This window comes from Miniopterus natalensis, chromosome 19 (genome assembly GCF_054644295.1).
Source record: "Miniopterus natalensis isolate mMinNat1 chromosome 19, mMinNat1.hap1, whole genome shotgun sequence".
NCBI classification, from domain to species: Eukaryota; Metazoa; Chordata; class Mammalia; order Chiroptera; family Miniopteridae; genus Miniopterus; species Miniopterus natalensis.
In genome coordinates, this window is record NC_142099.1 from 12982685 (window position 1) to 13005177 (window position 22493).

At 50.8% G+C, this 22493-nt stretch overlaps 1 protein-coding gene across 3 annotated transcripts; it reads left to right on the plus strand.

Annotated features, from left to right (window-relative positions):
• The first annotated feature begins 110 nt into the window (after positions 1-110).
• On the plus strand, positions 111-20540 carry ATP8B2 (ATPase phospholipid transporting 8B2). 3 transcript variants are annotated; one of them, XM_087827902.1, is made up of 28 exons: positions 111-154; positions 2539-2606; positions 4789-4847; positions 5193-5306; positions 5434-5532; positions 5739-5800; positions 5900-5972; positions 6252-6322; positions 6463-6542; positions 7684-7842; positions 8094-8182; positions 9532-9728; positions 12212-12420; positions 13804-13847; positions 14149-14314; positions 14470-14658; positions 14808-14923; positions 15015-15179; positions 15264-15375; positions 15514-15619; positions 15748-15892; positions 16084-16267; positions 16427-16650; positions 16917-17000; positions 17338-17583; positions 17737-17875; positions 19715-19845; positions 20064-20540. In XM_087827902.1, exons 2-28 carry the CDS (start codon positions 2576-2578, stop codon positions 20340-20342), a joined length of 3573 nt encoding a protein of 1190 aa, XP_087684028.1. In that variant the 5' UTR covers positions 111-154; positions 2539-2575; the 3' UTR covers positions 20343-20540. The 3 variants fall into 3 exon arrangements, with proteins under 3 accessions (XP_087684028.1, XP_016077051.1, XP_016077052.2); XM_016221565.2 differs by lacking the exon at positions 111-154 and having other exon boundaries at positions 2326-2606; XM_016221566.2 differs by lacking the exons at positions 111-154; positions 2539-2606 and adding an exon at positions 3261-3489.
• Positions 20541-22493: the final 1953 nt, after the last annotated feature.

The following is a 22493-nucleotide window of genomic DNA, read 5'->3' on the forward strand; positions in this document are numbered from 1 at the left end:
AACTGACACAAAGTAGCGGGCCGAGGCCCGGGGGGAGCGGGGCTGCAGCTGGGGGGCGGGAGCCCGCGGGGAGCCAGGCCGAGCGCCCCCGCCCCAGCCCCCGGCATGGGCCGGACGGGGCCGCCGGGGCGGGCGCCGAGCGCTGAGCGCTGAGGTGAGGCCGGGCGAGGCGGGGCAGCCCCGGAGCTCCGGCGAGGGGCTGAGGCAGACGAGGGTGCCGACGCGGAGTCCGGGCGGACGGGCCCGCGGGGGGTGTGGGGGGACGGGGCAGGGAGCCGGGAGCCGGTGAGACGGAGGAGAGGGCGACTAGAGGGAAGAGGGTGCGGGGTGCCTGAGGATGGGGAGCTTGGAAGGCCGTCTGCACGACGGGAGGATGGGGTGCCGAGGGGCGCGCGGAGACAGGCAAGGGGCTCGGGAGCGCTGAGGAGCAGCTAATGGAGCAGCGGAGAGGAGCGCGGCCCAGAGAGTTGGGGGGGGGGGTGAGAGGAGTAACCGGGGTCCCCGGGTTTGGGTGCCAGGAGAAGGGAGTTGGGGACGGTAGGCTTTGTGTGCCCGAGGAAAAGCAAGGGTGCAGGGATAGGTAGTAGCTGTGAGTGCTCAAAGCTGGGGAGTGAGTCCTGGCTTCTGTCCTCGGGGATGGAAGGTGGCCAGGGATGCTGTTGGTGGCAAGTGAGCTGGGGGTCCTGGGTTCCATTTCCCGCTGTTCCCCTGCCTTGCCCACAAATATCCCTGCCTGCTTCCTCTGAAAGAAGGGGGTCAGTCTTCCCGGGCTTGGGCTGGCAGGGAGCAGGGGCCAGCCCTAGAGGAGGAGCGGTTTTCCTCCATGGAGCATTGCCTTCTTCCCAGAGCTGGCTATTTTTATCCCAAATGTGGCTGCGGAGGGGGCTGGGGCAGGGTGAGGGGGGCAGGGCTACATGGCGGCTAATGGTCCTGAATGTGAGACTAGTAAGGAGAAGTGAGAGGAGTCCCTGTTCCCAGGTCTCCCCCTCCCTTTCCCTTCCTAGTGCAACCCCCTAGAGGGGATGAGGTCTGGGACCAAGCCAGCTTTCAGTCTCCCCAGGGTCCTGGAGGTAAAACAACTTTCCTGGTCAGTGACCAGACTCCTGACTCCTAAAAGCTGTGCAGCTCCTTCATTAACTCTTTGATGGGACTCAAACCCAGATCTGTGGGCTGATAAGTGTTTCTTGATTGCCTCCCTGAAAGAGTGGAGCTGGCTATGGGACTGGTGATGCCCACCCTTGCATCCTCTCCTTTGACTTTTCCCTCCACACCCCACCCTCCCATGACTCACACTAGACTGGGTGGAGACCCTGGCTGGGGGCCCTGGGGGAGGGCTTGGCATCTCTAAAATGTGGATGAGGTTTTTCTTCTTGAGCCAGGCACCCTTGGCTGCCAGAGTTGGGGAGGGTCAGGGAGGAAAGGGACTTCTGGCTTTCAGTATTGCCTGATCTGGGGTTCAGGAAGGGAGTCTGAGTTTGTGAAGAGAGGACTGGTTTGGGTGACATGGCTGTGGCCGGAGTCTGTAATTATAGAGGTTGGGCAGACAGGCAATTAGTATCTCTTGGAGCTGACAGGCTGGCGGGGTGTGCCCAGTAGACAGGGGAACTGAGGAGGAGGAAGGCTTTCCACCCAGACAAAGAAAGAGGAGGTGACAAGAGGACCCAGGACCTGGCTGGCAGTTTCCTTTGGACCAGGCTGGGGAATAGGGGTGAGGCTCTGTGACCCTGTCTTGTAAGCCAGAACTTTTACCTTTTTAGGTGAAAGGAAGGACATGGGTAGATGGAAGGAAGCAGAGGTCCGTCTGACTGATGTTCCCTGAGCCTGTACCCAGTGCCATACTGATAGGACTAGGCTTGGAGTAGGAGAGAGAGGCTCAAGTACCCATGGGATTGGGAAGATCCCTTTGCTTGTCTAGAAAGGCAGCTGACCTAGTCTTAGAGGAGTGGTTTGGGGACTATGCAGAAAGTGAAGGCCATGCTTCTAATGTGAGCTCCTCTGGAGGAGGTGATAATGAAAGCCCCAGTAATATGGGGGGAGGGGGATTGGAGGGTTATAAACTTTTCGAGCAGGGTAGAGCCTGCCCACCCTGTTTCCTGATGCTCTGCCAGGTGTTTCCTGGCTGGTGTTCCCTCAACCCCACCCTTTGGTGGAAATTCTACTTTCCAGTAAACACAGGCACCACTCATTGCCTCTAGGAGGGCACATGGGGGCATCCATTGTCCCTGGAATGGGTATTTTGAGAGCTGTGCCCCTCCAGTCAATATCTGGCCTCCTCTCCCTGCCACCTTCCTTTCCCTGCAGGTCTTGGTTTTTGTGAGCTGTCAGTCCCACTATTAGCCAAGGCAGAGGCATGGGGGGAGGTGGTGGTGAAATCTCCTTTCTCAAGGACCCATCAGGACACTAAGAGCGGGGTGTTGGTGGGTAAGGCTGGGATGGAGGGGCAAAGTTAGAACTGGGGAAGAGAACCTTCAGGGGAATCTGAAGAGGGGAATGAAGGGTTACCCTCAGGTTCTTGATCCACATGTCACCTTCCTGCAGGGTCTCCCATGGGATTGCTGGGACCTTGCTGGGTGAGATGGCACTGTGTGCAAAAAAGCGCCCCCCAGGTAAGACAGGCAGGAGTTGGGGGGTGGTGTTGGCTATCAAGAGTGGGTGTTATGGCTCAGGGAGCAAAAGGGAGAGGGACAACTGGTAATAAGTCTGAAGGAGGGTAGACTGGAACTCTTACCCATCCTGGGGGAGCCTAGGAAACCTAATTCTTTCCCATGATCCCTAAGCTGGGTTCTCTGGGAAGGTGCTGAGTACCTGCCCCTTAGCCCTAAACACACAGACTTTTATCTTGGGGTACCTGGAGCTCCTATTCTCTGGCCTGGGGAGCTGTGTTTCCATCTCCCGTCTGTCCTCACACCTCCTGTCTCCCTCTTTTCTCCCCTCCCTTCCCATCCACCCAGGTCCTTCAAGTTTTCCTGCGGGAGGGATTGGGGTGGGACGGAAGCAGTGGCCCCCTACAGCACTGGTGGTCCCCTCACCCGCATTGGCCGGGCAGGGAGGCGGGGCTGGGCGCGCGCTTTCGCCTACGCGGCACTGGCAGGCAGCTGCCCTGCAGTGGGAGCGGGCGGGGCGGAGCCCGGGACTCGCGCTGGGGCTCTGGACCTCTCAGCTCTCGATGTCTGCGGGGGCATCCGGGCTGGCGGCCGCAGCGTAATTGGGCGCGTGGCGTCCCCGGGCGAGGGAGGCTGAGAGAATGGCTGGGGCTGCAGTTGGGGCGTGCGCCCGACGGCCCGGGCTCCCCTCTGAGCGGCCGCAGCTCCTGCGCCTCCCAGGGGGGCCGCCCCATCGGCGCTGCTGAGCCCAAGGACCGACCAACAACCAGGCCGCCCTTCCCCGCTCAAACCGGGATCATGACAGTCCCCAAGGAGATGCCAGAGAAGTGGGCCCGGGCCGGGGCGCCCCCCTCCTGGAGCCGAAAGAAGCCCTCTTGGGGGACAGGTAACGGGAGGCAGCAACTGGCAGCTCTCCCGAGCCCATAATTTTTCCTCTCCCACCCTTACATTCCCGTGTCCTCTGCCTCCCCCAACCTTCCCCGTTCCTCTCCTTTCCAGACCCAGAGGTCCTGGCTCGGAAGGGTCTGGTCCCTAACTCTCCCTTTGCATGGTCTTTGGTGACTTAGAAGAGTTCTCAGCCCGGGGGTCCCCTCTGGGGAAGTTTCTGGCAGTAAAGTGATGACAAGGAAGGAGAGCTCTGGGTAGGCAGAGGATGTTGTGGTCTGAGGTTTTGTTACTGCAGTGTGCTCTGCAGGGGTCTTGGGAGGGGGTGTGGAATACTGCGTTTGGCTGCAGGACTGGTTTAAGGCATTGTGTTTACTGCCTAACCAGGATGCCCCCATTTTCAGCCTGTGGTAATTGTGACCCTGGGAGATGGGCTGGAGAAACCTTCGTAAGAGACCCCATGTTCTGTACCTGAACTTGGTGCCTACAGTTCCAGATCTGTGGAGGTTCTGGATAGGTGTAGGGCATTTGTCACTCAGTTAGTGACAAATATATTATTTAGGGGAAATGTGTGCAGATGGCACAAGAAAGATTACAGTCAGAGAGCAGCTGTTTCAAGTACGTCCCATTCCTTTCTCCTTCATGTCTGTCTCAGTCTGCATGACCCACATCCCTGACCCCCCTTCTACTAGAAGATGAGCTTTAAAATAAGGTGATGTCATTGTGGGCCAGTCAGAAGCCACTTCTGGTGACATGTGACAGGCAGAGGCTCCTGTAGGGGAGACTGCACGTGGGGCTGGGATGCTGCCGCAGAGCAGTTCCAGGGCAGTGTGACCCTCTGTAGTGCCACCCACCCCACCTCACCCCCCAGGTTAGGAGAGGGTGGTACCATGGCTAGATCTGTAGGGGTTCCCAGGGGAGGGAAGCTTTGTGTCTCCAGTTGCTATTCCTCTGGGGATTCCCAAGACCATTAATGCCTAAGACCATTAATGAACGGGGTGAGGAGAGGAACTGAGTGCCCCCAGTGGAAGACCTTGACGGTTGTTGGTGAGGAAAGAAGAAGGCATTTTGTTCTGTGAATGTAATGCCTGCAGAGCCCAGCAGTCCGGCTAGTGGTGAGAGGTGGACTAGAGGGAAGAATTTAGTGACACCTCAGGTGTGGCGCTAATTCCTTAAAACTGTATACTGTGGAAAGAATCAAGGGCCCTCAGTGGAAACCCCACAAAGTGGGGTGGGCCTGACAAATTGTTGGTCCAGGCCTTAGTTTGCTCCTCCTGATTGCAATATCATTCTGTTGCAGAAGAAGAAAGGAGGGCACGGGCCAATGACCGAGAATACAATGAGAAATTCCAGTATGCGGTGAGTGGCTCTAGACCACCTGTTCAAACCCTTCTCCTGAGCTGGAAAGGGGAAATGTGCAGGAATATCCTATGACTGGGAGAGTGCTTGGGAGAGGGGATGGCAGCCTCCTCACCACTCTCCATCTGTTACTGTGCTGAATTTTTCATGCCTTCACTTGTCAGTGATGCGGTTACATTGACCCCATGAGGCTCCCTTCTCTTCTGCTCTTTTCCCCTTCCACACCTGTGGTTGCTGGCTTTTGGGGGCTGAGGTTTGGGGCAGTGTAGATGGAGAAGGCAGCCTCAGTCTGGTTCTGGGTTGGGGTTGGAGACTGCCTCATTATCTTCTCTCCCACTGCCATAGAGTAACTGCATCAAGACCTCCAAGTACAATATTCTCACCTTCCTGCCTGTCAACCTCTTTGAGCAGTTCCAGGAAGTTGCCAATACCTACTTCCTGTTCCTTCTCATTCTGCAGGTAAGTAACCTGTGGGAGACCCTTTGCAACTCACAAAGTCAAATACAGTCAAGGAAGAGAAAGGTCGAGGGGAAAAGAAGGCATAGGATGGGGCCTCAGAGGTGTGCCTTCTCTTTCCTGTTTTCAGTTGATCCCACAGATCTCGTCCCTGTCCTGGTTCACCACCATCGTGCCTTTGGTTCTTGTCCTCACCATCACAGCTGTTAAAGATGCCACTGATGACTATGTGAGTTGTTTTCATTGCCATCCCTTACCTGGTCCAGCTAGATTCATGATATCTTGGCCAGGAGTAGGGAAGGGGAAGCAGAGAGAGAGTAGATCTGTGAACAGATATGTATAGGTGGTACCCAGCATGCTCTGCATTCCACTGGTCATCTAAATCCCTTGGGGTAGGAAAAGGTGTCTTACCTTTCTTAGTTTCCTTCTTTTTAGTTCCGCCACAAGAGTGATAACCAGGTGAATAACCGTCAGTCTCAGGTGCTGATCAATGGAATGTGAGTGCCTATTGGTGACTGAAGGCCTTGGGGGGAAGGGGTTTCCTAGGAGCTTATCTAGCTGCTGACAGCCTCCTCTCTGTCTTCTCATTGCCTCAGCCTCCAGCAGGAGCAGTGGATGAATGTCTGTGTTGGTGATATCATCAAGCTAGAAAATAACCAGTTTGTGGCGGTAAGGGACCAGGTGCCCCTCTGGGCCTGCAGTGTGTTTCCTTTGGCAGAAAGGATGAGTCTCCCCTGACTTATTGCTGCCTTTTAAACACCCTTGGAAGGAAACTTTCTTGAATGAGAAGCTTCTGTGTCATGTTAGTATGATTAGAACTGGCTCCTTTCTGGCCATTTACATGCTTGGGACTAAGCAAGCTAAGAATGCTTGGTGGAAGGATCATCAAAGAGTCCACTGGGGGTGGAGGACTGGGTTTTTGGGATTTTCATTAGGTTTTCTTTCTAGGCGGATCTCCTCCTACTTTCCAGCAGTGAGCCTCATGGGCTGTGTTACATAGAGACAGCAGAACTCGATGGGTGAGTTGCATGCTTATTGTCATACCTCTCCTTCTGCCTCTGTAGGGGTAAAAATACTTGTTTTGGAAAAGGGTTCCCAGGTCTGGGATGTGTACCTTTTGGAAAACTTTGGGTAAGTAAGACTTTGGGTGTCCTTCCAGAGAGACCAACATGAAAGTGCGTCAGGCGATTCCAGTCACCTCAGAATTGGGAGACATCAGTAAGCTTGCCAAGTTTGATGGTGAGTAATTTTGGAAAACTAGCTTTCAGGAAGAGGAGGTGGTTGGGTTTGAGGGTTTAAATTGCACTTCCTCTTTTTGGCTTCTTGTTGCTGTGATTATACAGCTCCCTGAACTCTTTTGGGGGTGGGGGTGGGGGTGTCAGGAATGCCAGGTGGCTATCACTTATTTTTGAATTGACAGTCATTTCAAGAGATCTTCAAGAATGATAACCCCCTCTTTGCTGTGCTTATTGAGAAAACTTCAGCTTATTCTTTTTCTTTTCTTTTTAGTCCTTGAGGATATTTTTTTCCATTAATTTTTAGAGAGAGTAGAAGGGAGGGAGGGAGAGAAGGAGAGAGAGGGAGAGAGAAACATCAATGTGAGAGAGACACATCAATTGGTTGCCTCCTGCACATGTCCCAGCTGGGCTGGGGATTGAACCCAAGACCCTTTGGTGCATGGGCTGATGTTCTAAAACCACTGAGCAACACTAGTCGTGGCTCAGCTTATTCTTGTTTCTTACTCTTACTCAGTTCAGAATAGTGATATATGTTCCTTTTAACAAGACAAACTGTGCAGTGTGTACAGGAAAAAGCTCTCCTGTCTTCCACTTCTACTCTTCTTAGGCAATCAGGTTAACTGGCAGTTGAGTATGTTTTCATTCACACTTTTTTCTATGTTTATACAAACATAAATCAATGGGATCATACTGTACCATAATCTGCGACCTGTCTTTCTTTACCTATTCATCATCATTATCTTATCACGTTACCATGTAAAGAAATTTATGTCATTCTTTTTAATAGCTGCATATTGTTTCATAGAATTGATGTATCACAATTTATTCAACTATTCCTTGACCATTCTGTTGTTTCTAGTCTTTCTATTTAAATAATGCTTCAATAAAAATTGTGACCTGTGCTATTATTTTTGTAGAATAGAGTCCCCAAAGTGGGGTTACTGGGTCCAAGGGTACGTGTATTCTTAATATTAGTGTATGTTGTCTCATTCCTTTCCCATCAGCTTACAGTCCCACTAGCAGTCCCACTAGGTAGGCCCATGTCCTAACATCCTCTCCCTCAGCTGCTTTTTCTGTTTTGCTGTCTCATGGTCAGGCTACAGACTGCACCTTGAGCAGTGTCACGCTTGTCTTCTATTCAGGTGAAGTAATTTGCGAACCTCCCAACAACAAGCTGGACAAATTCAGTGGAATGCTCTACTGGAAGGAGAACAAGTTCCCCCTGAGCAACCAGAACATGCTGCTGCGGGGCTGCGTGCTGCGGAACACCGAGTGGTGCTTCGGGCTGGTCATCTTTGCAGGTGAGCCTCCTAGGATCCAAAGAAAGAAGGGTAAGAGTTGGTTTCTCAGCTCTTCCTTAGGGATGTGGGAGGAGACTGAGTGGACTGGTACCATGTATAAGGTAAAAAGCCTCCAGCCCTGAATTCAAGCCTCCTGTCCATCCAGCCCGTGTCTCTCTTCCACTCTGATGTCCTGTAGTCTGGGGACTTGGGCAGAAGCCCAGAGGCAGTTTCCTTATTTGGCTTTCCTAGCCCTTCCTTTTCCTTTGTAGGTCCTGACACTAAGCTGATGCAGAACAGTGGCAGGACGAAATTTAAGAGAACAAGTATTGATCGCCTAATGAATACACTGGTGCTTTGGGTAAGGCTTCCTACATACGATTTCCCAGCCCTGCCCTGCTGGTTCTCCAGGGGCAGTTCCCTTTGCTCCCATTTCTCTTCCCTGATCAGTAGCCAAGCTTTAGGTTTTGGCTTTAAAGGCACTGGCAGGTCAGTCACTCAAAGGCAGTGTTTATTTCAGGCTCCTTGGAAGATATTATTTAAAAAACCTTTGGAACGTGTGTGAATCAACAACTTAAAGCTAAAACAAGTCTTCCTTTCTCTGGATTCCAGTTATGATGATGACTTAGTGTAGCATGTGACCTTCTGTTTGCTTTTGCCTGGGACAAGGAGGCCTTCATGGGGATGGAGAAGGAATTAAAAGAAAAATTTCCATTTGGAGGATGAAGAACGGGGTCTAATGGGGTCTTTTCGCCTGACTTCTAAGAGCGAAGGATCCCAAAGGAAAAGTTCCTGTTTTAGTTTTTGGCGATTCCTGAATCCTTCTCTTGTTTGGCTAGAAATTTGAACTCCTTGTCAGGCTCTTCTCCCCTTCTCTCCTCCCCATCTTGTGCCCCACTGCCTGCTGCCTGCCCCCCACATGCCAGCTTGCAAAGTCTGAGGCCAGCCTCTGGTGAGACGGTCTCCACCCTGGCCTTAAAGGTCTTGTAGAAGCCCCACCTGAGGGAGAGTGGCTGTCTATCACACAGAGGCTTACATTGCCCTCTGGCGGTCCTTGGGCACCAGGATGGTTTCTATTTTGTTCTAAAGCTTCAAGAGTGAAGGCAGCATGGCAAATATATGTATGAAGTCAGACAGTGGTCTCCATTTTTTCCTTTTAACCTCCAAAGTTTTCTTAGGATCCTTCTTCAAGGACTACAAGCTTTATAAGATTTTTGGCTATCAAGAAATCTACATTTATGAAAATACAATTTATTTCCTGGTTTAAAACAGTGGGGGGCGGGGGGAGGCAATCTGTATGAGATAATGAACATGAGAGAAATTTGGCATTGTTGTTGGCTTATGGTGGCTTAGCTCAAGTAAATGGTGATTTCCAGTAAGCTTCTTTGGAATGTTGAAAGCAGCTTTCCCCCACTTTTACCACCTTTGAGGCCTCATAAGGGTTCTAGGATGTCAGATGGGGAGCTACACAACACTTTCAGCTTCCCCATCATCCAGATGGGAAAAATGTTCAGAAAGAAGGCCATGTGATGGTTGGTGGCAGACTAGAACCTGTCACCACTTCTGGGCGCTTCCCACTAGAGCATGCCACCATTTTAAAGATGCCTGAGCTTTTGAGGGTTCAGGTATGAATGATGACCTTCAGGGACACACTTGGTTTTGAGGGCTTCCTAAGTGGCAGCCTCACCTCTGCTTCTCATTCCTCCCCAGATTTTTGGATTCTTGGTTTGCATGGGGGTGATCCTGGCCATTGGCAATGCCATTTGGGAGCACGAGGTCGGGATGCGCTTCCAGGTCTACCTGCCCTGGGATGAGGCAGTAGACAGTGCCTTTTTTTCTGGCTTCCTCTCCTTCTGGTCCTACATCATCATCCTTAACACCGTCGTGCCCATATCGCTCTATGTCAGGTATGTGCCTTCTATGCCTGGGGTCTCTCCAGGGAGCTCGGGTTGTCCCTTGGCAAACTTCCCTTTTCTATGAAGATGAAATCCTTGAGAAGGAATGTGGTGTCCTCTTCTTCCTGTGCTGTGAACATTTTATATTATCTCTTTATCTTTGTGTGCAGAGCTAACTTCACCACAGTTTCCAGGCGCTTCGGACTGTATAGAGTGAAAACTGCTGATTTATTTGGCACATGTTTGTTGCATGCCATCTTTGTGCAAAGAAGCATGTTAGGTGCATGGCACATACAAAGATGTAGGAATGAATCTCCTTCCTTTTAAGCACTTTAGAGAGGACGGAAGTTCTAAACACGTGATAACAGGAAATGAGAACAAGTGTTCTAGAAGTCATTCTACCTACAGTCTTATGTGTACAGCAAGGGGACGCAGAGATGTAGAACATGGCCTCTGCCTTCAAAAGCAGCAGACTGGTAGGGGAGGGGAGATACAAACAGTGTAAGACACTGAGACACCATGTGAGAGGCACAAAGTGCCATGAGAGATGGAAGAGCATCTGTCCCCACACAATTAATCAGGAAGGACACCTCTGAAGAGGTGGCTGTTGAACTGGGCTTTGAGTGGTGGCTGGGATGGGTGAAAGTAAAGCCTGGGGAAGAGGGCTAGTAACACAGGCTCGGATATGGGAACCTGGGAATGGTCACAGAACAGTTTGGCTGTGGGGCAGAGAGATGGAAACATAAGTTTGTTCCTGATTGTGGAGGGTCTTGAATTTTTGCCTCTGGCCTTTGTACTTAGTAAACTATTAAAGGATTCTTTAAAAAAAATTCTTAAGAATATTTTAGGAAGTGTTGGCAGGTAGTGGTGTGCATAAATAGGATCAAGGAGACATTTAGGATGCTTGCAGTAAAGAGATGGTAATGGGCTGTACCAGCGAGAATGAACAGGAAAAGGGAGATGCAAGAGGAGGAAGAAAGAGTCGCCGAAGAAAGAGATTTTCTTTTGTACTTAGTGCCCTGCACTTGAGATAAGTGAACCTGCAACTTTTTAAGGAAATGCTTTATGGAGTCTGAGAACTCCTCCCATATGCCATTTTTTTTGTTCATACAGATTCCTCAGATAGTCCTTAAATCTCCCCACTAGCCCCCGGATCCTAGTGCTGGTGGCAGTGATAGGAGATAGAGTTCCTGTGCTGAGGGCTTTCCTAGAACACTAAGAGGAGACTGAGAGGTTTGTGGTTTGGTCCTGCCTTCTCGTTAGTCACTTGACCTCAGGTAAATCCACAATCACTGGAGACCTCAGCTTTCTCATGTAAAATGGGAATAATAATACCTGGCCCACCTTCTTCATAGGGATGTCTTGATATAAGATACTAGATTGGAAAATAGCTTAAAAATTAAATTACTCTACAAATATTGGGTGGTAGCATGTCCATCATTATCATTGTAACTCTGATTCTTCAGTACTATTTAAATGTTTTCTTCCAACCTAATTTTTTTTTCCATCTTTGGGCATTGCTGCCTGTGTTTTGTATTCAAGCCCGTGGTAGCTACCTAAGAAAGTTTTCTAAGTCTCATCAAGTTAACAGTGCGTGTGTTTAGGGGAGACGGGGGTTGAGGTTGGTGCTTGATCAGCTGATTGGGAAAAAGGCCATAAAGATATTTCCAGCCAGCTCAGTATTGCCTGTTAACTGGATCCTGATAGCAGCCTCAGGTCAGGAGCAGGATTCCAGATGTGGCCCCATTACTTGGCTATAGTGGACCTAAACACAGAGCCCTTTCTGAAACACTGACAGTCCATATCCCAAAGGAAACATCTAACAAAGAAGAGGGTGTGGACAAACCTTGGGATGCTCAAAGCACCATGCCACTGTGAACTGGTATTGCCCAGATTTTTGAGGCCCCGCTCCCTTCTGGAGTTGGCCTCATGTTCTTTCTGAAAGCCACAGAGTTGGGGTTGTGGAGCCCTGAGCCCAGTGGAAGGAGAGTGTCAGCTGTGTTGGGGCAGCGAGGAGTGGGCTTAGAGCCTCTTTGGTTTCCTCTCCCCACTGTGACGCCTTTTGAGGTGGCACCTGTGTTGCTGTGGCACGTGCAGCGCCCTCATTACTTTTCTCTTTTTTCTCTTCCTTCCCTCTCATATTTTCTCTTGTTTTCTCTGCATGGTTTCTGTATTATTAGTCCTGAGGTAAGAGCTGGTCGAATGCCTTGTCTCCAGTCCCTCTTTCTCCTCTACCTGTGTCTGCCCCGCCTGCCTAGACCCTTTGCACCTTTTTATCTGGAGAGCATCAGAGGGTCGGGTTGGGGGATTCCTTTGCCGGCTCTATGTGGCTGGCTTCACCTTCAGGTTCTCCTTGCCCTTCTGCACCCGGGTTCCCATGCCCAGGTGTCACTCTGTTCTCGTTTCTCCCAAGCTGGAGCACCTGCAGTGAAGGCCTGTGTGGGTAGGGCACCTCCTTCCCTTCCTACCAAGCCTTACTTCCATCTCCTGTGCAGTGTGGAGGTCATTCGCCTGGGCCACAGCTACTTCATCAACTGGGACAAGAAGATGTTCTGCATGAAGAAGCGGACGCCTGCAGAGGCCCGCACAACCACGCTGAATGAGGAGCTGGGCCAGGTGGAGTACATCTTCTCTGACAAGACAGGCACCCTTACCCAGAACATCATGGTCTTCAACAAATGCTCTATCAATGGCCGCAGCTATGGTAGGTGGTGCCACTGGAGAAAAGGGCTTGTATCTTGCCTAGAAGGAGAGTGATCCTGGGGCTCCCACAGTTGTCTTTTTGTTTTTTTAAATTTTAGCTCTATTTTTTAAAAATGTTTTTATTTATTTATTTTTATTTTTTACTTTATTTTAAATTTATTTTTATTTTATTTTTTATTTAAAAATATATCTTTATTGATTACAGAGAGAGGAAAGGAGTGGGAGGGAGAGAGACAGAAACATCAATGATGACAGTCATTGATCAAGCCCGTAACCGGGCATGTGCCCTGACAGGGAATTGAACCTCGATGGCCTGGATCCTAGGTTGACGCTCAACCACTGAGCCATGCCCAGCTGGGCTAAAAATGTTTTTATTGATTTTAGAGAGAGAGAGAAAAGGGGAGAGTGAGAGATAGAAACATCGATAAGAGAGAAACATCGATGGGCTGCCTCCTGCATGGCCCCTACTGGGGATCAAGCCTGCAACCTGTCATGTGCCCTGAACAGTCACCTCTTGGTACATGAGACAATGCTCAATCCATTGAGCCACAACAGCCGGGCATCCCACAGTTGTCTTGACATTTGGGTTTTTACTTCTTTCCTACTGGAGTCTGTGGGACCTTGAAAGGGCCCAGTCTGTGTTCCATGTCAGGAAGCATACACTGACAGTGCTTCCCTCTCATCACTGACACTCTCACCCTGGTCTCAGCTCTAGGCAGTAAGGGAGTACCTTGGCTGTTTGAAGTGAAGCCTGAGACACTGGCCTCTGAGTGTCCCGGCCAGGTTGGATCTTGGCTGCCCCGGTGGAGTGCTAGACTCACCCTGTGTTGCTGTTCAGGGGCCTTGTGAGTCTCTGGAATGTGACCATGGTCTTTCTAGTGTGGCCCTCTGGCAGGGGCCTTGTGGCTGAGCTGCTGGGATGGCTTGAGGCAGGGCATGTGATGTCTGACTTTTATGCAGAGAGAGTCCTTCTTGTAACTGCTTTCTATACTAACCCAGGCCTTACGGCCAGTGTGTGAGGCTTTGTCTGTTGTGTAGGCCTAAAGGGTGAAAGGCACCTAGGAGGCCTGGGAGCCCTTAGGGGAGGGTCGTAAAATAGAAGCTGCCCTGGGAGGCAAGCAGGTGGGGGCAGAGTCATAGGGACAGGGATGGGGAGCAGCAGATGCCATGATTTTTAGTCCTGGGCTTCTGAGGATCCAGGGTGCATGTTTCCACCTGCCCCTTGAGTCAGTAGTGTGATTCTGTGTGATATTTGCTCAACGATTAGGGTTGTGGGTTTCATGAACCTGTGTGTGTGGGGGGGTTCTGTGCTGGAGGTTTCTACCCTTGCTCTGAGGGAACTGTAGCTCTGATGTTGCTTCTCTTCTGTCCTGGCTGTGTGTAGGTGATGTGTTCGATGTCCTGGGGCACAAAGCTGAATTGGGAGAGGTAAGGTCCAGCCTCCACAGTTATTCTGTATGCCAATTAAACATAGGGTAGGTGACCATTAACAGTTGGTATAGTTAGGAGTGATGTGTTATCTGGTCAGGAGATGGAATCTGCTTAAAGAAATTCATATTTTAAGGAAGAATTGGTAGCAGTGGGAATTTTGAGGTCCATAGTGGACAGGATCTTGGACTCCCCTACTGAGAATTGGAAGGGCAGGAAACAATAGGGTGGGGAGCACTGTCCTTGGGATACTGCCTGTTGGCGACCCACTCTTTGCTAATCGCCCTCTCATCTGCCACAGAGGCCTGAACCCATCGACTTCTCCTTTAATCCTCTGGCTGACAAGAAGTTCTTATTTTGGGACCCCACACTCTTGGAGGCTGTTAAGATGGGGGACCCCTACATCCATGAGTTCTTCCGCCTCCTCTCCCTGTGTCATACTGTTATGTCAGAAGAAAAGAATGAAGGTAAGCTGCAGAGCTGGCTTTGTGCTCTCCCCTACCTGACTCAGGTCTTTAAGCTCGGGTACTGCTCTGCACTGTGGCTGGCTGGGGGTTCCTGGGTGGGACATGTGACTGAGAAGGTGGCTACTTACATCACATGTGTTCTTCCTCCCACCCAGGGGAGCTGTACTACAAAGCCCAGTCCCCGGACGAGGGGGCCCTGGTCACTGCAGCCAGGAACTTTGGTTTTGTATTCCGCTCTCGTACTCCCAAGACCATCACTGTCCATGAGATGGGCACAGCCGTCACCTACCAGCTGCTGGCCATCCTGGACTTCAACAATATCCGAAAGCGGATGTCGGTTATAGGTGAGGCCAGGACCAGGTGCTAGAGGATTCGGGGCAGCATACAGGCCTGGAATGGGGTGAGGTGTGCTGGGTGACCCTTGTTGATATGTTGATGTTGGGGTCTTCACCTGCCTGAATTTTTCTGGGACTTTCTCCCCCACCTCACTCAGTGCGAAACCCAGAGGGGAAGATCCGACTCTACTGCAAAGGGGCTGACACTATTCTGCTGGACAGACTCCACCACTCCACCCAAGAGCTGCTCAACACCACCACTGACCACCTGAATGTAGGTGTGAGGAGAGGAGGGACCCTGTGGTTCTGCTACTCTCAGTATTGTGGGAGAGGGTGAGGGGTAACTTTCTTGACTCTGCCTCTAGGAATATGCAGGGGAAGGGCTGAGGACTCTGGTACTGGCCTACAAGGATCTGGATGAAGAATACTATGAGGAGTGGGCTGGTAGACGACTCCAAGCCAGCCTGGCCCAGGACAGCCAGGAAGACAGGCTGGCCAGCGTTTACGAGGAGATTGAAAGTGACATGATGGTATGGGCTACAGAATGGGCCAAGGGTGAGCAAGGAAGGCTTGTGTCTGGAACTCTCGTGCCAGGGACCCTTGTGGTGTTTCAGCTGCTGGGTGCAACAGCCATTGAGGACAAACTTCAGCAAGGGGTTCCAGAGACCATAGCCCTCCTGACATTGGCCAACATCAAGATTTGGGTGCTCACCGGAGACAAACAAGGTTAGAGTCCAGCAGGGCAGAGGAAATTGCATCTGGACAGCAGCCCCATTGGGTCCTTGCATGAGCCTAGGATATCAGGCAGCGGAGTGCTGACTTTGTTGGGGGCCTGCTCGTAGCTCCTGCATTCTCTCTTGGTAGAGACGGCTGTGAACATTGGCTATTCCTGCAAGATGCTGACGGATGACATGTCAGAGGTGTTCATGGTCACTGGCCACACCGTCCTGGAAGTGCGGGAGCAGCTCAGGTAAAGAGGCCTGAGACCGCAGGTGCTCTGCATTGTGAACATGGGTCGGGCAGGGCTTTCTGGGCCCTGATTGGGCTTGAATCCCTGCTCCTGTCCCAGGAGACCACAGTTTCATTTCCCCTTCACAGGAAAGCCCGGGAGAAGATGATGGACCCGTCCCGCACCATAGGCAATGGCTTTACTTACCATGAGCAACTTTCTTCTTCCAAGCTTACTTCTGTCCTGGAAGCCGTGGCTGGGGAGTATGCCCTGGTCATCAATGGACACAGCCTGGTAAGTGTTGCCATTCTTAGCTTGGGCAGTGTTTTTCCAGAGAGCACTTCTCTCTGTATGCCTTTTATATATTACCTTATTCTCATTTCCTTTGACATCAGAGGGGCTGTAGTTTTTAAGGGGACTGGGCAGGGCTGATTCCTGTGTCTTTCCTGGGGGAGGCTGATCTCTCAGGGCTCTCTGTGTTGCAGGCCCATGCGTTGGAGGCAGACATGGAGCTGGAGTTTCTGGAGACAGCCTGTGCCTGCAAAGCTGTCATCTGTTGCCGGGTGACCCCCTTGCAGAAGGCACAGGTGGTGGAACTGGTTAAAAAGTACAAGAAGGCTGTGACACTTGCCATTGGGGATGGAGCCAATGATGTCAGCATGATCAAAAGTGAGTACGGACTGTCCAGGTGTGGGGGCTGGTGGGAGGACAGAAGGCGCCATGAGGCCTTGGGACCAGGGAAGACTAATGAGGAAGGGGAACTGTAAGTTGGTGGGATTCTCAGGTGTGTAGCCATCTTCACCTTCTTTTCCCCTCTTGTCTCTGCAGCGGCTCACATTGGTGTGGGCATCAGTGGGCAAGAAGGGATCCAGGCTGTCCTGGCCTCAGATTACTCCTTCTCCCAGTTCAAGTTTCTGCAGCGCCTCCTGCTGGTGCATGGGCGCTGGTCCTACCTGCGCATGTGCAAGTTCCTCTGCTATTTTTTCTACAAGAACTTTGCTTTCACCATGGTCCACTTCTGGTTTGGCTTCTTCTGCGGCTTCTCCGCCCAGGTAGTGAGCTCATAGTCCACTGGCTTGCCTGTCTGTAAGTTCCTTAAGGGCAGAGATTGTATCTGTTTTGTTCAGTGTTCAGTCCCTTAGGGCCTAGCTTTTGCCAGGTTCACGCATTTAAAAAATGGTTGTTGAAGTAGTGGAGATAGAGTTCCAGAAAATTCCTTGGGTCTCCATGTATGCTACATTGCTGCCTTCCTCTGCCTGATTTGTAGTGAAGAAAAACTACATGTTTATTCCTTTCTCTCCCCCCATTTTCTTTCCAGACCGTCTATGACCAGTATTTCATCACCCTTTATAACATTGTATATACCTCCCTCCCAGTCCTGGCTATGGGGGTCTTTGATCAGGTATGGGGGAGTTTGATGGTCAAGTGGGATGGGGAGAAGGACATTGCTGTGAAGGAGTCACACCGATAGTGGTCGGCATGTGACATCCGTGCCCTCTGCCTGTGGTCCCTGGGAAGGTGGTTTTTCCAGCTGGACAGGGTGTGGCTGATTCTCCCTCTCAACCACAGCTGACCTGTAACTCCCCTGGGTTGCTGAGCATAGACTAATTGGGGGCAGTTGGCTGGAGGTTGAATCTAGCTGTCAAAGAATTTAGAAAGGGTGCGGCAGGGACAGGGTCTGCTGGTGTCAGAACGGCAGCCTCTGAGGCCTCCTGTGCCACCTGATCCTCCCCACACAGGACGTCCCAGAGCAGCGGAGCATGGAGTACCCTAAGCTATATGAGCCAGGCCAGCTGAACCTCCTCTTCAACAAGCGGGAATTCTTCATCTGCATTGCCCAGGGCATCTACACCTCTGTTCTCATGTTCTTCATCCCCTATGGGGTATTTGCCGAGGCCACCCGGGATGATGGCACCCAGCTGGCCGACTATCAGTCCTTTGCGGTCACTGTGGCTACTTCATTGGTCATTGTTGTCAGCGTACAGGTATGAGGCAGTTTAGGAGCTGCCCTTACATCTGGAAGGAGGAAGCCTCCTGTCCCTGGGGCTGCCCTGGGCACTACAGTTCTGTTTCTGGGAAGGGGACAGGGTTTTGGGGTGGTAACTCCTTCTGTCTGTGACAGCTCCTGATTTTTGCAGATTGGGCTTGATACAGGCTACTGGACGGCCATCAACCACTTTTTCATCTGGGGCAGCCTAGCTGTTTACTTTGCCATTCTCTTTGCCATGCATAGCAATGGGCTCTTCGACATGTTTCCCAACCAGTTCCGGTTTGTGGGTGAGTCTTGGTGGCTTCCTCTTGAATCACTGAGGAAACACAACTATTCTGGGACTAACAGGGTAGGTAGCCAGTCTGCACTCCATGAGCATTTACTCAATACTCCTTATGTGCCAGCTGTTCTGCAAGGTGCTGGGGGGATAGCTGGGTGTATCTGACCCAGGTGCTGCCCTCAGAGAGCTTCCATGTCCATGAGAGTGAAGACTAGCCCTGCTAGGCTGTATGAGGTCAGCGCCCAAGGGAGGTCAAGGGGTGGCAGGTGTCGTGGTCAGCAAAGTGATTGTATGCAGGGTCGTCAGGGATAGTCCTACACAGGAGGCTGCTGTGAGTTCCGCCATGATTGGGAGTCAAATTCAAAGTTGGAGAGCTGAAAGTGTGAAAGGGCCACTTGTTTCTAGGGAATGGAGAGAGCTCCAACCAGGGTGGGGCAGGAATACCCACTGAGAAGTGGTGGAAGAAAGACCATGGAAGGTAGGACATTTAAGGTGTCAGAATGCCAGGCTGTCAGGTTTGCATCAGACTTGCAGGAGTCTTTTATTTATTTTTATTTTTTGAGAAGAGAGGGGAATGGCATCAAAGGATTACTTTACTTTAGAAAGGTGAATCTGGCAGTGATGGGCAGTGAAGAAACTACCGTAGTAACTTTGTGTAAGGCTGTTCAGAAGCGATGATCGCGTGGCCATGGTGGGTGGCAAAGGGGCTGGTTGGGAGGCATGAGGTGAAAGATGCATTTACAGTTTTGGCATTTTCTTTAGATCTTTTCATTTATTCACTCAGTGGGCCTTCAGTCAGCTTCTACGATAGGTCGCCTACTATTCTGGATGCTGGGGATGCAGCAATGAACAAAACAGGCAAAAGCATTGTCCTCCTGGGTTTCCTATTTCAGTGAGAGAAATAATTTACTAGTTAATAGATATAACGTCTGGGACTAATAAATCCTATAAAAAACATCAAGTAGGGTAGAGAGGGATAAGAGTAGTTAGCAAAGACCTCTTGAGGACAGACCATTGGCACAGAGAAATCTGAATAAAGGGAAGGGATGATCCAGGAAGAGGAAACAGTGATACAGAAGCCTTAGGTGGGGACTTGCAGGAGGTCATGGCAGTGGAGGAGCGTGTGTGTGTATAGGAAATGGAAGTTGGAAGCTAGGGCTGGGGCGGTGGGGTAGGGGGAGATGAGAATTGGTCCAAATCATTTAAGCCCATATAGGTCAGGTTAAGAATTTTGAATTTTAACCTTAATGTGAGAGGAAACCATTAAGAAGGCTTTGAGCAGGGAAATGCCATAAACTGATTTATGTTTTTAAAGGATCACTGTTACTGTTTTGTAGATAATAAAGTGTAAAGGGAAGGGTAGCCATAGCATTAACCCAGGTGAGAACGATGGTGGTTTGCAATACAGTGAAATGTTGTGGAATTCCATAGGTATTTTGGAATGGAGCCAACAGATTGGATGAAGAGCTTGAGAGAGAGCAGTCAAAGTTGACTTCAGGGCTTTTAGTTGTAGCAACTGAGTGGGGGGTGGCATTTCTGGAGCTGGGGAAGATGGGGCAGGTTGGGGTGGAAGAAGCAATAGTTCACTTTTGTCCATTTGAAATTGAGATCCCTGTTAGTTGTACAACAGAGATGTCAAATAAAGCAGTTAAAGAAATAGGTCTGAAGTTTTGGGGAGAGTTTGGAGCTAGAGTCAAATTTGGAGATACCTCCTTGGGGAGCAGGGTGGGGCAAGAAGCCAGGATGACTTAGGTTGTGAGACTAGGGAAGTGGGGCTGCCAGGATTAGAAATGGGGACCTGTCCACTTTATAACTCCCAAGGCCTCTGACTCCTCTGTGTTTTCAGGTAATGCACAGAACACCCTGGCCCAGCCCACAGTGTGGCTGACCATCGTGCTTACCACGGTAGTCTGCATCATGCCTGTAGTTGCTTTTCGATTCCTCAAGCTGAACCTGAAGCCCGATCTCTCTGACACGGTGAGAAGCTGGGTGTGTCTGAAAGCCCTTCTGGCACAAGCACTCATGCAGCTGCAGCTTTTGGGCTTCATGACTCTTATGTGTTGGTGGCGTTCCTTGGGACAGACACCCCATGCTGTCCTGTCCTGGGGGTTCTGGGTCCCTTCTCGGTGGTGGTGTCTGACACTGCCACACTGAAGGTGGCTCCTTCCTTGTGCTTCTCTTCCACCCTCTGCCAGGTCCGCTACACCCAGCTGGTGAGGAAGAAACAGAAGGCCCAGCACCGCTGCATGCGGCGGGTGGGTCGCACAGGATCCCGGCGCTCTGGCTATGCCTTCTCCCACCAGGAAGGCTTTGGGGAGCTCATAATGTCTGGCAAAAACATGCGACTCAGCTCCCTGGCACTCTCCAGCTTTACTACCCGCTCCAGCTCCAGCTGGATTGAGAGCCTGCGCAGGAAGAAGAGTGACAGCGCCAGCAGCCCCAGCGGAGGAGCCGACAAGCCCCTCAAGGGATGAAGGCTGGGACCTCTATGCCCCGTGCCAGTGATCAGAGCACACAGGGCAGACCGGCCACCAAGAGGACCGTGTCTGAGAACTGCCCGTCTTCCTTCTTGCCTCTCCCAGACATCTCCCCTGGTAGACTCTGTCCTACTGGTCCCACCAGAAGTGTCTGGGGCATTTCCAGCCAGGGGCCCTCCCACTAGCTAGGAAGGTGGAGGGGGCAGTCCTCAAGGGCAGAGTAAGGGCTGGACCATCTGGAACCAGTCCCAGTGGGGGACCAGATATGGAACCAAAAACAGAAAAAAAAACTGTGAGAGGTTGAGTCTGCCCCTCCCTTGCCTGGGAACCCACAGGGAGACTATAGTCTCTGTATTTTTTTACTCCCACTCCCCACAGGGGCCCTAGAGCCCCTGTTCCTGAATTACATAAGAATGTATCATGCCGGGAAGCCAGAGACCTGTTGGGGCCTCTGGGCCCCTCACATCGTGTATGTCTCTCCTTGATTTGTGTTTGTGTCTATTTGGTTTTGTCTTTTTTATTTGGCAAGTGGAGGAGGCCTCTAAGTGACTTTTATCTTGTGGTTAGTGTCTTAACTCTCCTGGGGAAAAGGAGGTTGGCCCACACAGGTACCCAAACCTGGCTGGATGTGGAGTGGTTAGGGAGGAGCCACAGTTCATGGTTGGTCCTCCAGTGGATGGTCCCCCTGAGGGACAGTGAGGCTGACCAGGGAGGGAGGTGCCTTTCAGTTAGAGGGTGTGGGGAGAGTGTAAAGGAGGATTTGGTTCTGTCTGCTTCCTCACCTTGAGAGTGAAGAGCTGTCCCTTCCCCCAGAACACACGCATATCAACTCCTGGATTCCATAAGTCCTGCTGGTATTGGACTGGAGCCAGGGAAAGTAGCCCTGTCATTCCCTGGCCAAAAGCTGGGTATGAAGTTTAGTCCTGAAAAAAGGTTTTGTTTTATTTTAAATTTAGACTCAAGTCCATGAGCAGAGTCCCTTCTGAATTCCCTTCTCCTTCCTCATCTGGCGTTTTCCTGCATCTACACCCCAGGACCTGAGGTGGGCCTGAACGGGGAAGCTGGCCTCTGCTTCTCCCTTCTGGTAGACAAGGGGTCCCACCCCTCTGGGCCCAGAATCTGGTAGGAGGTGGTGAGTCCATGTTCTGGGTGGTGGAAGTGCTGCTCAGTGCCTGGCTTGGCCTGGACAGGACTAGTTGGAGCCTCAGCACAACTATCCTGCCTCTCCATACCTAGGGAGCTCTTCCCCAAATTAGGTGTTTCCCAATTTCACTGCTACCAAGTTAGTCTTGGGAAGAATCCTTTCCTCGTCTTTGGTCGTGGAGGGGAGGGGTCCTCAGGAATGGTGGGGAGCTGGGAGTGGGGTACAGATATCTTGAACATTCTATTCTGTAGGAGCCCTGTAGAACTGCAGGTGGGCTGTGGTGAGGCAGGGTAGGTTGGCCTCCAGTGGGAGGAGGGGAAAGCTTGACAGGGAAATCCCTTTTGGCCACACAGTTTACAAACCCAACATCATGTCTGTTTGTGCGTCTCTCAAGGTGAGAGTCTGATTTTTATACCAAAGAGGAAATGATTTTTTTTTCATATTTGGTTTGTCTATTATATAAATATAAAAAAAAATATATATATATATATATACAGTTATATATTATTTTTTTGGTTCTCTCTCGTTTTTTAGGGAGGGAGGAAAGTACTAAGTTGCATTGAACTGTAATTAAGGAACATTCTGTATAATTTATGACATATTTCTATACTTGCAAAAATTATATCATTTTATGGGTATAAGAGAAAAATGCCTTTTTATAAAATTTCAGTTTCTGAGAAATGTGTAATTTGTTTCTTTTCTGATGCTTAACCAAGACTGGTGGTCAAAGTAAAGAGAGAAACCTTTTCCTAAGTAGAATGGAATGGGTCGATCTGGGCAGAGTGGAAGACAGAGTCTGACCCAGTGGGGTTTAGCCCCTCTGTTTGCAGACCGCCCAGACCCAGTTTCAGCTGGAAGATGGGGCAGTGAGCAGAGCTGACACACCACAGGGACTTTGTGTTCGGCGGCCGGGTGCTTAGGACCTTGAACTGGTCCCTTTTTCAAACACAAGCTAACCTTTCTTTTGTAACACTTCCCAAATGTATGGGCATGTGCAGGGGAAG